Consider the following 16498-nt stretch of genomic DNA (forward strand, 5'->3'; position numbering starts at 1 on the left):
AGTCCTGAGCACTCTACATGTACCCAGTCCTGAGCACTCTACATGTACCCCAGTCCTGAGCACTCTACATACACCCAGTCCTGAGCACTCTACATGCACCCCAGTCCTGAGCACTCTACATGTACCCAGTCCTGAGCACTCTACATGCACCCAGTCCTGAGCACTCTACATGTACCCAGTCCTGAGCACTCTACATGCACCCCAGTCCTGAGCACTCTACATGTACCCAGTCCTGAGCACTACATGCACCCCAGTCCTGAGCACTCTACATGTACCCCAGTCCTGAGCACTCTACATGCACCCCAGTCCTGAGCACTCTACATGTACCCCAGTCCTGAGCACTCTACATGTACCCCAGTCCTGAGCACTCTACATGTACCCCAGTCCTGAGCACTCTACATGTACCCAGTCCTGAGCACTCTACATGTACCCCAGTCCTGAGCACTCTACATGTACCCAGTCCTGAGCACTCTACATGTACCCCAGTCCTGAGCACTCTACATGCACCCCAGTCCTGAGCACTCTACATGTACCCCAGTCCTGAGCACTCTACATGCACCCCAGTCCGGAGCACTCTACATGTACCCAGTCCTGAGCACTCTACATGTACCCAGTCCTGAGCACTCTACATGTACCCAGTCCTGAGCACTCTACATACACCCCAGTCCTGAGCACTCTACATGCACCCCAGTCCTGAGCACTCTACATGTACCCAGTCCTGAGTCCTACACTTTACACCTCAAGATTTTAGTCAGTGATTGCCACATTATAAATAATTTCAGACCTTCCTTCCTTGAAGCATTACGCAAGTCCACCTGTACATCTTCCCTCGGTCATGACGACTTAAGTCTCAAGACTTTACAAAACACTCCGAGGTTATTATAAACAACCTTCTAGTGCTTCAGAGCTTGTGTAAACTGTTTAATAAATGTAAAGAAAGCCGCGATAATTAAGAAAAGATGTACAGCTTTCGTAAGTGGTTGCGTAAATGCTTGGTGAATCCGGATCCAGGGGAAGATCAGCAACGGGTGATGCCAGGCGAACCTGTCCTCCTACAACCTGTCCTCCTATATCCTGTCCTCTTACAACCTGTCCTCCTGCAACCTGTCCTCCTACAACCTGTCCTCCTACAACCTGTCCTCCTGCAACCTGTCCTCCTACAACCTGTCCTCCTACAACCTGTCCTCCTACAACCTGTCCTCCTACAACCTGTCCTCCTGCAACCTGTCCTCCTGCAACCTGTCCTCCTGCAACCTGTCCTCCTGTCCTCCTACAACCTGTCCTCCTACAACCTGTTCTACAACCTGTCCTCCTACAACCTGTTCTACAGCCTGTCTTCCTACAACCTGTCCTCCTACAACCTGTCCTCCTACAACCTGTCCTCCTACAACCTGTTCTCCTACAACCTGTCCTCCTACAGGCTGTCTTCCTACAACCTGTCTTCCTACAACCTGTCCTCCTGTAACCTGTCCTCCTACAACCTGTCCTCCTGCAACCTGTCCTCCTACAACCTGTCCTCTTACAGCCTGTCCTCCTACATCCTGTCCTCCTACAACCTGTCTTCCTGTAACCTGGCCTCCTACAACCTGTCCTCCTACAACCTGTCCTCCTACAACCTGTCCTCCTACAACCTGTCCTCCTACAGCCTGTCCTCCTACAACCTGTCCTCCTACAGCCTGTCCTCCTACAACCTGTCCTGCTACAACCTGTCCTCCTATAACGAACGTCGCTTTTCGCACGTTTGCGTCACTTACGGCCAAAAATTGTCGCGGTAGAAAATGGAAGCGGCTGGCGAAAGTGACATAATGTCCCGTTTTTTGTTTTGGGTTCTCTGGCAGGTTAGGAGAGACCACTTTAAATTGACGTTTTCTTGGCGTTGGAAGACCTTAGGAGGACGGGCTGGCTGAGGAGGCGGCCCTTCCCTCTAAGGCAACCCCATGACCTTCCAAGGCAACTTTCCGAGGTCACAGAGACAAATTTGGCAACTTCTGCGTCCCGTTTGAATCGCTTGTGTAGTTTTATGAATACATTTGTGAATTCATGAAGCTTTAACATTGCATTAGTGCTTGCCAAAGTCCTTGCAAGGTAGGTACAGTGTTTGGGAAGCGTAGGAGTTTGCCATAATAATGTGACACTATTTCTCTGCTCCTTGTCAGTCATTGTTCACTAATAGCGAGTAGTCTCTACTATTTCCAGTTGATGACATGTTGCCCCGTGCCCAATAGTCATTATAATAACAGTAGCAGCTTTGTACAATGAACTCGCATGATGCATCAATTAGGGCCGTGGGGAGGATTCGAAGCAGGCACGCAATAGCCTGGGCTTTGGAGTTTCAAGTGTGTGGGTTCAAATCCTCCTCACGGCTCTTACTGATGTTCTCACTGAGGCATCACGTTAATGGGATTTCATGGCGCATTTGACTAAAAGCGTTGGAGATGAACTACCGGAGCATTAGCCAGTGTGTAAAACCCTGATTGGGATTATAAGAAGTAAGAAATGTTGCCGGAAAATCCGTGGACATCTTCAAGAGGAAACTGGATAGTTTTCATCAAAAAGTGCCGGACCAACCGGGCTGTGGTGGGTATGTGGGCCTGCGGGCCGCTCCAAGCCTAATGGCCCAAGCTCTCACAAGTCAAGCCTGCACTCGGGCCGGGCTTGGGGGAGTGAAAGAACTCCCAGAACCCCATCAAACAGGTATAAAGCCTGGCCCGAGGCCAGACATGACTTGTGAGAGCTTGGTCCAACAGGCTGTTGCTTGGAGCGGCCCGCAGGCCCACATACCCACCACAGCCCGGTTGATCCAGCACTCCTTGGAGAAAACTATCCAGTTTTCTCTTGAAGATGTCCACGGTCGGCCGAGCGGACAACACACTGGACTTGTGATCCTGTGGTCCCGGGTTCGATCCCAGGCGCCGGCGAGAAACAATGGGCAGAGTTTCTTTCACCCTATGTCCCTGTTACCTAGCAGTAAAATAGGTACCTGGGTGTTAGTCAGCTGTAACGGGCTGCTTCCTGGGGGTGGAGGCCTGGTCGAGGACCGGGCCGCGGGGACACTAAAGCCCCGAAATCATCTCAAGATAACCTCAAGATAACGGTTGTTCCGGCAACATATCTTATGCTTGCTGGGAGGGTGTTGAACAACCGCGGACCTCTGATGTTTATTTAGTGTTCTCTGATTGTGCCTATGGCACCCCGGGCTTGGAGAGGGCAGGAGTTGGGGAGTAGAAGAACTCCCGGAACCCCATCAAGCAGGTATCAAACAGGTTTCAGATGAAAGCCTCAGGCTCCCTAGAGGATTCAGTGCGATCCCAGGTTGCATTGCTTTTAACCATGTTGTGGTGTAGTGGTCTAGGGCGCTAGCTTGGGAGTACCAAGTGAGTGGGTTCGAATCCTAATCGTGGCCCCTACTGATTTCCTCCATAGTAACATTATTCATGCTTGTCATATCAATGATCAAGCATGTCATATCAATGATCATTTGATATAATGAACAAGTAATTAATCGCCATAAACTTAAATACAGTATAAACTTAAATACAGTCTTTACAGTAACGATTGGGCCGTGGTGTAGTGCGGCGGGCGTGGGTTCTCTGGCAGAGTTATGAAGATTGATTGATTGATTGGTGAAGATTAAGCCACCACAAGAGGTGGCACGGGCATGAGTAGCCCGTAGATGGTAGATGTTTGGATTGAATATGGTCTTTGGTCGTGTAACATCTTTAAGTGTCTTTGGGCCTGTGATGAAGAGTCAGTTGTTGTTTTAGATTAAGCTACTCGGAACAAAAAGTTGCAAGTAGCACGGGCTATGGTGAGCCCGTAGTGGACTTACCCTGGCACAGGAGCGGGGCAAGTAGCACGGGTTATGGTGAGCCCGTAGTGGACTTACCTGGCACAGGAGCGGGGCAAGTAGCACGGGCTATGGTGAGCCCGTAGTGGACTTACCCGGCACAGGAGCGGGGCTGTAACTTGGAAGAGTGAGCATGTAGGGGGGGGAGGGGGGGGGACGTTTTAACACCCATGTTTTCCTCCTGCTCTCCTGCCTGCACTGGGTGGCGCCGCGTGCTCCGTCCAGCTGATAAACAAACCCCCCCCCCGCACCGCTCTGATAACACCAGAAAGCCTAACAACATTTCCAATAACTGGAGTTCTTCCTCTTTTTATAACCTCTCGCTAATGCTTATTAAATTCGCTAGTCTTTGTTGATATTAAGGTAACCTGTTTTGCCGGTATTTGTCTTCAAGTTTTATAGAACTGTGAGAAGAATTAGATGGATTACCACATCTGTGTCCGGGTCTGCTATTCTAACCCACACTCTTCCTCTATCCTCTCTCCGCCGTCTATCCCAGTCTCCCCTTCCCCGCTTCTCCCCCCTCTCATAAAATTGAATATTAAGAAGCAATGAAAAACTGCTAAATGACTACATAAATTGCAACCACTTTCAGGTTCCATTTTGTGACAATCGCAGAGGGTCGCTATAGATGCCGATAACTCTTAAAGTGTGCCACTGGGGCCAACCCCGACTGGCCTATGACACTCCGATATCCCCCATGTGTTATCTTGGAAAGTTGGGTGAGGCTAGCCATAAGCGTCTGACCTCCAACTTCAGACAAAGATACATTCTCTTATATAAATATTGATGTTGGAGACATTAGTGTTCCTGTTAATAGTGCTTCGGTCCCAGGGTAGTGACGGTCTAAACTTGAAATAATTCCCAAAGCATTATTGCTAATTTGTAAATAGACAGTTTATTTGTGAGGTTAGGAACTATCCGACCAGTCCGTGGCCTCTTACAAACTACGTCGCTTTTCGCTCGTATGCGCACTAAACCTAAAAATTCCCGTACTGGAAAAGGGACGCGGCTCGCGAAAGTGACATATGTTCCATTTTCTGTTTTGGGTCCTCTGGCTTAGTCTGTTAGGTTGGGAAAGGACACTTTAAATTAACAGTCTCCGTGGTGTAGTGGTAAGACACTCGCCTGGCGTTCCGCGAGCGCTATGTCATGGGTTCGTATCCTGGCCGGGGAGGATTTACTGGGCGCAATTCCTTAACTGTAGCCTCTGTTTAACGCAACAGTAAAATGTGTACTTGGATGAAAAAACGATTCTTCGCGGCAGGGGATCGTATTCCAGGGACCATAGGATTAAGGACTTGCCCGAAACGCTACGCGTACTAGTGGCTGTACAAGAATGTAACAACTCTTGTATATATCTCAAAAAAAAAAAAAACAGTTTTCATGACGTTTTGAAACCTTAGGAGAACTTGCTGCTCTCCAAACCTACCAGAGGACCCACAACTTGCTGTTTTGGGTCCATTTCATTTGGCAAATGAATTTCCATTTTCTAGTACGGCAATTTTTGGCCGTAGCGCATAAGAGCGAAAAGCAACGTTATTTGTAAGAGGACGGGTTGACCAGACTTGATCTACGCCCGGAACACAATGTTTCCTCCACATAGTTGGTTAAGAACACGTAAACTCAAACAAAGTCCATCAAAAATTAAGCGTATGAACAGTTTAAGACCCAGCATGTATGTGGTATGTGGTATACTGGTATGTGGGACACTAATTTACACATTTGTCTCAACATTGAAATCAGTATTTGAATGCATGTAGAGGAAAGGGTGAAAGCAACGCCGCAAGTAGAGCTGTGAAAATAGTGAATCGAACGTAGAGCATAATTAAATACTCATTTGATTATACGGACAATAAAAAAATGTTGAATAACCTTATAGGAGCATGAAGACCTCACCTACACAGACATTCCCACTGATTGATTGATTGATTGATTAAGATTAAGCCACCACAAGAGGTGGCACGAGCATGAGTAGCCCGTAGGTGGTAGATGTTTGGAGGGAATGTGGTCTTTGGTCATGTAACATCTTGAAGTGTCTCTGGGCCTGTGATGAATAATGCTTGATGACTGACGAAGATTAAGCCACCCCAAGAGGTGGCATGGGCACACTCGATTATGAAAAACATAAGAATGGTGTTTAAAAGCTTAAGCAGAACTTTCCGACAGTCTTGTTTCGAAAATTCAGTCATCGTTAGACCATAACTAGAATATGCAACACCGGTATCGAACTCTCATGTTGTAATACACGACAAAAACTATTGACCGAAATAAGACTATTTTTATAAGACTATATATAAGACTAAGAATAATTTATGAATACAGGCTGCGGGAACTCAACCTTACAACTGTACAGGAATTGACAAAGTGGAAAGGGCAGACTATTCCAAATAAGGACGAGGGGAACACGGACAAAATTTGAAACGCAAATGAGTCTGAGACGTAAATAGAACTTGTATGTAGTGTGGGTGGTCAACAAAGGCGTTGTATGGAAACAAGATGTGAAAGTCGCCTCCATCCACAACTTGAAGGACAAATGCGACAATGAACTAGAACGTCAAGATGTATAAAAGCACCAGTTACAACTAGCTAGGAGACGGGAGCCCTAAGAGTCAGGTTCAACTGCCCATAGACATTAGAAGGAAAACGCACAAAGATAAATTTAAATCCAAAACTCATCAGAGGGGGAGAATATGAACATTTCTGCAAGCCACGGACTTCGTGTCCCCGTCACGGCCACTAGAGATAGTGTCCAAGAGGTAAATGCAGTTAAATATTCGTTCCACCAATGACTCACTACTTGAGCCCTTGAATGCATTTGCTGTGGGGCTTCACGAGAGCTCCGCCGCGCCTTACATCAGGGGACAGTACCTGTTGCAACTTGAGTGATAAGGGAAGATAAGTGACGATAAAGTATTGGCCGGCGACATGCCAGACGCTGCTCCGACACAGTGGCGCCTGCTGGTAATAATGGCGGGAGACCGAGGCAAGCGAAGATGACGTGGAAGGGGGCATGGGCACGTGATAATGACTAAGGAATCCTCACCCACCAGTCATGGTGAAGGTGAAAGGACACCGCTGCCCTGGTGAGTCCTGTAACATTATTGTGGTGGTGCATAGGAACACACTATTGACAGATATGGTAATAAACAACCACTTTACATGGATACATGACGCAAATTTAAAATATTAAGAGACCTTAAACTAATCTAAGACCTTAAACTACGATTCTTCGCGGCAGGGGATCGTATTCCAGGGACCATAGGATTAAGGACTTGCCCGAAACGCTACGCGTACTAGTGGCTGTACAAGAATGTAACAACTCTTGTATACATCTCAAAAAAAAAAAAAAAAAAATCAATATATTTCCATTGGAGGTTTTCTGATTATTTCAAAGATGCTTGGAGTAGGAAGCCTCTTCTTCCCAAGAACTTGATGTACTTGTGTTTCAGTAGTATGGTGAGAGAGCCGGTTCCAGTGTTTGTCTCGCCTCTCACCATTTATAATTTGCTCTGCTCTCCATTAAATAAATTTAAAATTACCTCATCAAAATGTCGAAGTCTGTCGCGTCATAATGTCTGGGCACAATAAGGATATATTCCACAACGACGGTGGGAACATTATATCAAAGTGAAAATTGATTTTCATAATAATTTAACTCTTGTATCCAATGAGTCAGCTACATCTGTTGGGGGGGTTGTGTGGTGTAAACTTTTTCTTGCAGTGCGGCACCTCGAGTTTACCTGAGGTGGGTTCTGGGAGTTCTACTCTCCAAGTCTGACCCAAGGCCAGGCTTGGCTTCTGATAACTTGATCTAGAAGGCTCTTGCTTGGCGCGGCCCGCAGGCCATATATATATATATATATATATATATATATATATATATATATATATATATATATATATATATATATATATATATATATATACACATATGTCGTACCTAGTAGCCAGAACGCACTTCTCAGCCTACTATGCAAGGCCCAATTTGCCTAATAAGCCAAGTTTTCATGAATTAATTGTTTTACGACTACCTAACCTACCTAACCTAACCTAACCTAACCTAACTTTTTCGGCTACCTAACCTAACCTAACCTATAAAGATAGATTAGGTTAGGTTAGGTAGGGTTGGTTAGTTTCAGTCATATATCTACGTTAATTTTAACTCCAATAAAAAAAACATTGACCTCATACATAATGAAATGGGTAGCTTTATCATTTCATAAGAAAAAAAATAGAAAAAATATATTAATTTGGGAAAACTTGGCTTATTAGGCAAATCGGGCGTTGCATAGTAGGCCGAGTACGACGTTCTGGCTACTAGGTATAACATATATATATATAAATATATATATATATATATATATATATATATATATATATATATATATATATATATATATATATATATATATACACATACATACATATACATACATACATACATACATACATACATACATACATACATACATACATACATACATACATACATACATACATACATACATACATATATACATAACTCGGATGGTCCGGCATCTCAATAGGTTTGAAAGCGTTCCGTGTATATTTGATATTTTGTTAACCGAAGAGTTTGGTAGGCTCTGAGCCGCATGAATCTGCCATCAAAACAGTGAATCAATCGGGTAGCCACCTGCCATTGGTAACGGCAACCCAACCTGATCCTGGCAACCACTGTGTCGCACAGAAAGAACTTTTTCAGTGTCAGTAGTTAACAAATGGAATGCATTAAGCAGTGATATGGCGGAGGCAGACTCTATACACAGTTTCAAGTATAGATATGATAAAGAATCTGTACACCAGTTGATTGATGGTTGAGAGGCGGGACCAAAGAGCCAAAGCTCAACCCCCACAAGCACAAATAGATGAGTGCACATACACACAATAACGTGATTTTAACGTCAGACCATAATGTAGTGTGAAAATGAACTTTAAATGCCTAGGGATGCATTTCGCAAGGCACTCCTCACATTTTCAAAGAAAATGTAAGGAGTGCCTTGCGAAACGCATTTATAGGCGTCAGACCATAATACAGTATAGTGTGAAAATGAACTTTGGAGAGTTAATTTTTCAACTTCCTTTGACAGTGAAGAAAAACAAAAGAAATATTGAGAAGATTCGCGTTAGAATCATTAATCTTACCCTTTTGGTCATACTGTATTCAACAATATATATATACAGTACTGTATATATATAATGCTAGTAGAAATTTAAATTAAAAAGGGTACTGTAGATAAGTAAAAAGCGAATGCTTTAGTCATAACTGCCGAGTAATATATATATAGAGAGTAATATATATGTAATATCACTTTAATATCACTCTACGACTTGACTTTAATATCACTACAAAGTTCTTGTTCGACAAAACTTGAAATTCTCGGATTTAATAAATGTTAGCGAGTGTAGTGATAAGCTTACAGTGTCAGCTCAATTATGATAAGCTAGTAATGTTATCAGTTATAAATGGTGATCTCTCCATTCATTCGGTGGGCTTGACACCATAGCGGAAGCGGTAGCCTAAGTCTCTGACTCATCATACACAAGCATACTGGGTGTATATGTCATCCATCATGCACGAGCACACCTGGGTATATAACAGATCCATCATACATGAACATACGGGGGGTGTATAAGGGTTCTGTATGTCAGTGGATGTGTTATCCTAACCAAAAGCAAACTACAAGTAACCTCCAAATAAAATAATTTTCACTCGTACAGTTATGAATATATTTTATGTTTAATTGTAGTTATGAATAGAGAGTAGTTATGAATATATTTTATGTTTAATTGGTATGAAATTACAAGCTGGTCATTCATTATTAAATGTTATTGTTGTTGCTGAAAAATGCCCTCATTTTTCTGTCACCAAAGTTTTCATCCATCTTATGTATGACCCTCTGTCCTGCGTGACAGTGAATACTAGCATTAACCTCAATTTAATAAGACTATCAAAATTCTCAGATTAGGCAAAATTGTAATTAATTTTGTCAATAAAGATGTTAATAATAATAATCCATGTCAGAAGTCGCCCCTCCAGTTTGTTGGTTCCCAGAATAATCTCTTGTGTGGGATTTCTTCAAACGTCTTTTTTTTAGGCCTAGATAAATGCAGCCAACCCAAACATCTCTTTCCTGTATGGTGTAATGGATGTCCCTGAGTGGTGATTGGTGTTCATGGTGTGTGGAGCAAGAGTGTGGAGTATTAGGTCTGCTGGAATGCTATAATCATGTATATGTGTATGGAACAGGAGTACAGAGTAATGTGTGTGTTAATGCTATTGTGTGGAGTAATGTATCCATCCCCTTGCAGCTCCTCCCAAGAAGCAGCAGCACTCCCAGTCTCGGACCTCTCTCTCTCCACCCACGGCAGGAGGCACTGGACGGTCCAAGCTTCTTACAAATGGTAATTTATCTTCCGCTTGGGTTCGTTTTTATTTTTACAAGCATGAATTATTATTAACAGCTCTCAGAAAAAAAGTACTTTATTAAAAGTACTTTTAGTAAATTTAGTTTATTTAGTAAAATAAAAGAAAAATTACTGTACTTTATTTTAACCACAAAGTGGTTAAAATAAAGTTCATAATTTAACTTTTATAATATTTACAATTATAAATATATTATGTTTATAACATACGTTTATAATTTGTGTGGCTAGTAATGAATGATGACGCACTTAAAAAAAAAACTATTTTTTTCATAGCTGCTTGTATTGCTAAGAACCAGACCAATTTATAAAAGTATCGGTCTGTTGACTTAGTTTTGCATGTTAATTTGATAAGGCTTATGAAGAAAGGCACTTGAACATTACACTGAATATCAATTTTAATGTTCGAATAATGTTCATCATAGATTGATCTACTCTGTTTTATACTATTTTGTGAACATTCACTGGTAATTATTTTGTCTGTCTCTTTCAACTTATTAAAGAAAAAATAACAGCATATAATTATAACACTATTATATTGTTATAATTACAGAATTATAACAATAAAGGACAGCTGCTGGAATAGACAAAATAAACTCGCAACGATAACTGATATTTCAGTTGTCAAATAAGCAACAGTTTTTTAATAAAACACTATTGCCTCCTTCAAACCTCAATTGCACTCATGATTATTATTATTTTTTTCTGAAGGTAAAGAGAAAATAGACTTATTGTGGTACTGTGAAGGTGAAGTTCCCACAGTGATTGAGCACAGAGTGCAGCAAGAGGGGATGAAAAGTGTGGCAGGAAGATTGTAGTTCTGTACAATTTATTTATTTATTTATTTATTTATGTATATACAAGAAGGTACATTGGGAATGTGAGGATACATAATATGGTAATTACAGTCTTGTAAAGCCACTAGTACGCGCAGCATTTCGGGCAGGTCCTTAATCTAAGAAAATTTTAAGTAGGTAAATACTTGCAAAATTTATAGACAAATAAAATGATAACAGTTACATGGAATGAAAAAAAGAAGATGAGAGAAAATTGTAGGTACAGTATATTAAAGCACATAGGTAGCTAAGATTGATTGCAATGACAGCTTGAATGGTAGTTGACAAAAATTGGTAGTCACAATACAGCATATGGCTAGCACATAAAAGAAGACAGCAATGAACACAATGATAAGGTTGTTTGATACTACATAAAAATAAGGAGATTGGGTAACACTAGGTACAGAGCAAATTTAAAGCTCAGTGTAGGAAACTAAGAAGATGAAATTAGGTACTTTTTGGTTTTGCTTTTAAATAAGGCAAAAGTTTTACAGTTTTTCAATTCACTAGGGAGTGAGTTCCATAGACTAGGTCCCTTAATTTGCATAGAGTGTTTACACAGATTAAGTTTGACCCTGGGGATATCAAAGAGATATTTATTTCTGGTGTGGTGATAATGGGTCCTATTACATCTGTCCAGGGTGAGTTTCAGCGCATGGTTTGCATTTAAGAACAGGGTTTTGTAAATGTAGTTGACACAAGAGAATGTGTGGAGGGAGTTAATATTTAGCAAGTTTAGGGATTTAAACAAGGGAGCTGAGTGTTGTCTGAAACAGAGTTAGTTATTATTCTGATAGCAGATTTTTGCTGTGTGATGATGGGCTTAAGGTGGTTTGCAGTGGTAGACAATCAAAGACATGGTGTTGTGAACAAGAATTTTCAGTTCTGACAGATACCAGAAAAGAGAGAGAGAGGCTTCTTTATGTTGATGAGGAGATGAGAGTTAGTTTGGCTCCAATTAGTCCTAATATTTAGTAAATGTATCTCCAACAAAAATAAATTCACATCTCTAATTGTGTTTGTTTACTTAATATTACATATGTAAGAGGCTCGTTTAAGTATATTTCAGGAATGAATATATATATATATATATATATATATATATATATATATATATATATATATATATATATATATATATATATATATATATATATATATATATATATATATATATATATATATATATATATATTATTAAATATGACCGAAAAAGTAAGATTAATAATTCTAACACGAATTTTCTCAATCCTTCGTACATTACGCTTCACTGTTGGAGGTAAATCAAAAATCAATTCTCCAAAATTCATTTTTATTTCTAGTCTGACGCGACACGGGCGCGCTTCGTTACACTTATTACATTTTCAAAGACTTTTAGTTCACAAATACACAACTGAATAGAACTTACGTATCTCCGATTTTATATCTACATTTGAGTGAGGTGGGAGGGGTGATGTGGCATTAACACAAGACAGAACAAAAGGGGATATTAATAGGGTATTAAAAGTATCAACACAAGACAGAACGCAAACAATGGGTATTGAATAGAAGTGTTTGTAGAAAGCCTATTGGTCCATATTTCTTGATGCTTCTATATTGGAGCGGAGTCTTGAGGTGGGTAGAATATAGTTGTGCAATAATTGGCTGTTGATTGCTGGTGTTGACTTCTTGATGTGTAGTGCCTCGCAAACGTTAAGCCGCCTGCTATCGCTGTATCTATCGATGATTTCTGTGTTGTTTACTAGGATTTCTCTGGCGATGGTTTGGTTGTGGGAAGAGATTATATGTTCCTTAATGGAGCCCTGTTGCTTATGCATCGTTAAACGCCTAGAAAGAGATGTTGTTGTCTTGCCTATATACTGGGTTTTTTGGAGCTTACAGTCCCCAAGTGGGCATTTGAAGGCATAGACGACATTAGTCTCTTTTAAAGCGTTCTGTTTTGTGTCTGGAGAGTTTCTCATGAGTAGGCTGGCCGTTTTTCTGGTTTTATAGTAAATCGTCAGTTGTATCCTCTGATTTTTGTCTGTAGGGATAACGTTTCTATTAACAATATCTTTCAGGACCCTTTCCTCCGTTTTATGAGCTGTGGAAAAGAAGTTCCTGTAAAATAGTCTAATAGGGGGTATAGGTGTTGTGTTAGTTGTCTCTTCAGAGGTTGCATGGCTTTTCACTTTCCTTCTTATGATGTCTTCGACGAAACCATTGGAGAAGCCGTTATTGACTAGGACCTGCCTTACCCTACAGAGTTCTTCGTCGACTTGCTTGCTTTGAATGTGCCTAAATGCCAACAGCGACTGCCCTGACAGGTACAAGAGGAGTGTTGTTAACGCATATGTCGACCGTGCTCTCAGCCACAGCTCAGAATGGAAGCAAGTCGACGAAGAACTCTGTAGGGTAAGGCAGGTCCTAGTCAATAACGGCTTCTCCAATGGTTTCGTCGAAGACATCATAAGAAGGAAAGTGAAAAGCCATGCAACCTCTGAAGAGACAACTAACACAACACCTATACCCCCTATTAGACTATTTTACAGGAACTTCTTTTCCACAGCTCATAAAACGGAGGAAAGGGTCCTGAAAGATATTGTTAATAGAAACGTTATCCCTACAGACAAAAATCAGAGGATACAACTGACGATTTACTATAAAACCAGAAAAACGGCCAGCCTACTCATGAGAAACTCTCCAGACACAAAACAGAACACTTTAAAAGAGACTAACGTCGTCTATGCCTTCAAATGCCCACTTGGGGACTGTAAGCTCCAAAAAAACCAGTATATAGGCAAGACAACAACATCTCTTTCTAGGCGTTTAACGATGCATAAGCAACAGGGCTCCATAAAGGAACATATAATCTCTTCCCACAACCAAACCATCGCCAGAGAAATCCTAGTAAACAACACAGAAATCATTGATAGATACAGCGATAGCAGGCGGCTTGACGTTTGCGAGGCACTACACATCAAGAAGTCAACACCAGCAATCAACAGCCAATTATTGCACAACTATATTCTACCCACCTCAAGACTCCGCTCCAATATAGAAGCATCAAGAAATATGGACCAATAGGCTTTCTACAAACACTTCTATTCAATACCCATTGTTTGTGTTCTGTCTTGTGTTGATACTTTTAATACCCTATTAATATCCCCTTTTGTTCTGTCTTGTGTTAATGCCACATCACCCCTCCCACCTCACTCAAATGTAGATATAAAATCGGAGATACGTAAGTTCTATTCAGTTGTGTATTTGTGAACTAAAAGTCTTTGAAAATGTAATAAGTTTTACGAAACGCGCCCGTGTCGCGTCAGACTAGAAATAAAAATGAATTTTGGAGAATTGATTTTTGATTTATCTCCAACAGTGAAGCGTAATGTACGAAAGATTGAGAAAATTCGTGTTAGAATTATTAATCTTACTTTTTCGGTCATATTTAATAATATATGTCTACAGGAAAGACTGCTACCAAAATATACTAATATATATATATATATATATATATATATATATATATATATATATATATATATATATATATATATATATATATATATATATACACACACATACATACAGTATATATATAAATATAAATACATATTTTACAAGAAAACAATTATGAACTAAGTGAGCTAAACATTTGGTAGCTAATCTGCTTTAAAAGAATACAGTGCAGTATATGCATTGATAAAGATTTAGGTACTGTACCTTACTGGTGTCACTGAAGTACAGATTTGGGATCTTTATACTGTACTTCCTTCATCTGCCTGGAATTTGTATTAGGATTTGTAGTAGTTTTTTATTAAGTGTCTACACATAAATGTCTAGTAGAAGTCGCCTAATGTACAGTGTGTGTACAAATGTAGGTGTTCAATAATTACAGTAACAAACTGTAAATTAATATGAAATGTCTGTGTGCATGTTAAATCTGGTAAGTGACCCAGATTGTTGAAATTCACCTGCCTTGCTCTCACATTACTTCGGCATATTTGCTTAATGTATTCCCGTTTCCTGTAATCCTAGGCACCTTTACATCATACTTCAAAGGAGGTGATCCTGGCCTTCCTCCTGAGAGACCTTCCCCCTCTCGCTCAGTGTCTCCTAGAAGGAACACCCATGTGTTACAAGCCCATACCTCAAGTCCCCTTTATGCATCATCCTCTCCTGTTGGTGTGAGTCACGGGACATTCACACCCTCACAATCCTTCATGTGCTCTCCTGTGAGCAGCTCCGGGAGAGAGACATCCTATGGCACACCACCCACATCCTCTCGCCTCGCACCCTTACCTGCTCCTCCTCCAAAGAGTAAGTTTTATATTATTCCAAGTAAGTTCTAAATATCTCAAGGGATGAGAAGTACATTACAATGAATTAACTCAGCCAACAGTTGTGAATATTGAAATTCCCTGGGATGTAACATCTTCATGGAACTCAAAAACAAAGCTGATCCTGGTGGCTTTCAGGGTGCAACGGGTACCCCTATCCAATAACCCACAAGTGTGTGAATACAAGACTGCTTCTTAATACTTGACAAAGTTTTAGCTTGTGCTTAATATATAAGCTTTGATATCTTTACACTGTGGGGGCTAATTTATCAAACACGCTTGGCTGGTTTACTAGTTTAAACACTACAGTTTACTAGCATACAACAGCAACCATCAAATTATAGACAGCTGTAATAACCTGCAAAGCGCTTGGCTTGTAACCCAAAGATACCACGAGCCTTTGCAAGGTATTGGAGACGTAAGGATGACCAGTGCTAACTTGCTATGGTATCGGGTGCTTCAGGTTTGGGAGGGACGCCTGCCAGTGCTCGCCGGAGGGGGGGTGTCAGTCCTCGTGGCCCCCCCCTGTCCCCATGGTCCAGACGTGTTCCTCGCCCTAACACCGTCAACGTGGACTCCTCACAACACCTAACAGGTACACAGAGTTGGGTAATGAAGGTCACACCCCATTAACAGGGAGTGCTGGAGATTATTTTGGATTCATTATTGGTAGAAATATAGGTTTCGATTCTTTACTTTTAAACTGTCAACATGTAATAATACCTAATCTCTAAAATTTTGTATTTTTTTCTGTGCCTATTAGCCTAAGGAAAATAAGAGCAGCTTACATAGAGCCACACAATCTTAGTCACAAAACTGAAATATAAAACATTGTGAGTTACTGTAGATTATAGCAGATTGTAAATAAATTTCTTCACTGTACATTTTTTTGTTAATGTTTTTCTTGCTTCTTTTATCAAAGAGCTTGTTTTAAGCAAATATTTAGCAAGATGTTCAGTATACAAAATTACTTTTTATAAATATTTATTTAAAGTATTATTATTTTTTAAAGCACTCATATCATTAGTATTACTCTATATAAACCT

At 40.8% G+C, this 16498-nt stretch overlaps 1 protein-coding gene across 5 annotated transcripts in view; it reads left to right on the forward strand.

Annotated features, from left to right (window-relative positions):
* rols (rolling pebbles) overlaps positions 1-16498 on the forward strand; it is a 117842-nt gene that overhangs the window by 82064 nt on the left and 19280 nt on the right. For 4 of the 5 annotated variants that reach the window (XM_045754201.2, XM_069334067.1, XM_069334066.1 and 1 more), the window contains exons 3-5: positions 10181-10273; positions 15151-15432; positions 15916-16047. In XM_045754201.2, the coding sequence (XP_045610157.2) occupies positions 10181-10273; positions 15151-15432; positions 15916-16047 (507 nt within the window). The remainder of the gene's footprint in view (positions 1-10180; positions 10274-15150; positions 15433-15915; positions 16048-16498) is intronic. The other variant, XM_069334068.1, reaches the window with a different exon arrangement.

The sequence above is a fragment of the Procambarus clarkii genome, chromosome 30 (genome assembly GCF_040958095.1).
Source record: "Procambarus clarkii isolate CNS0578487 chromosome 30, FALCON_Pclarkii_2.0, whole genome shotgun sequence".
Lineage (NCBI taxonomy): Eukaryota > Metazoa > Arthropoda > Malacostraca > Decapoda > Cambaridae > Procambarus > Procambarus clarkii.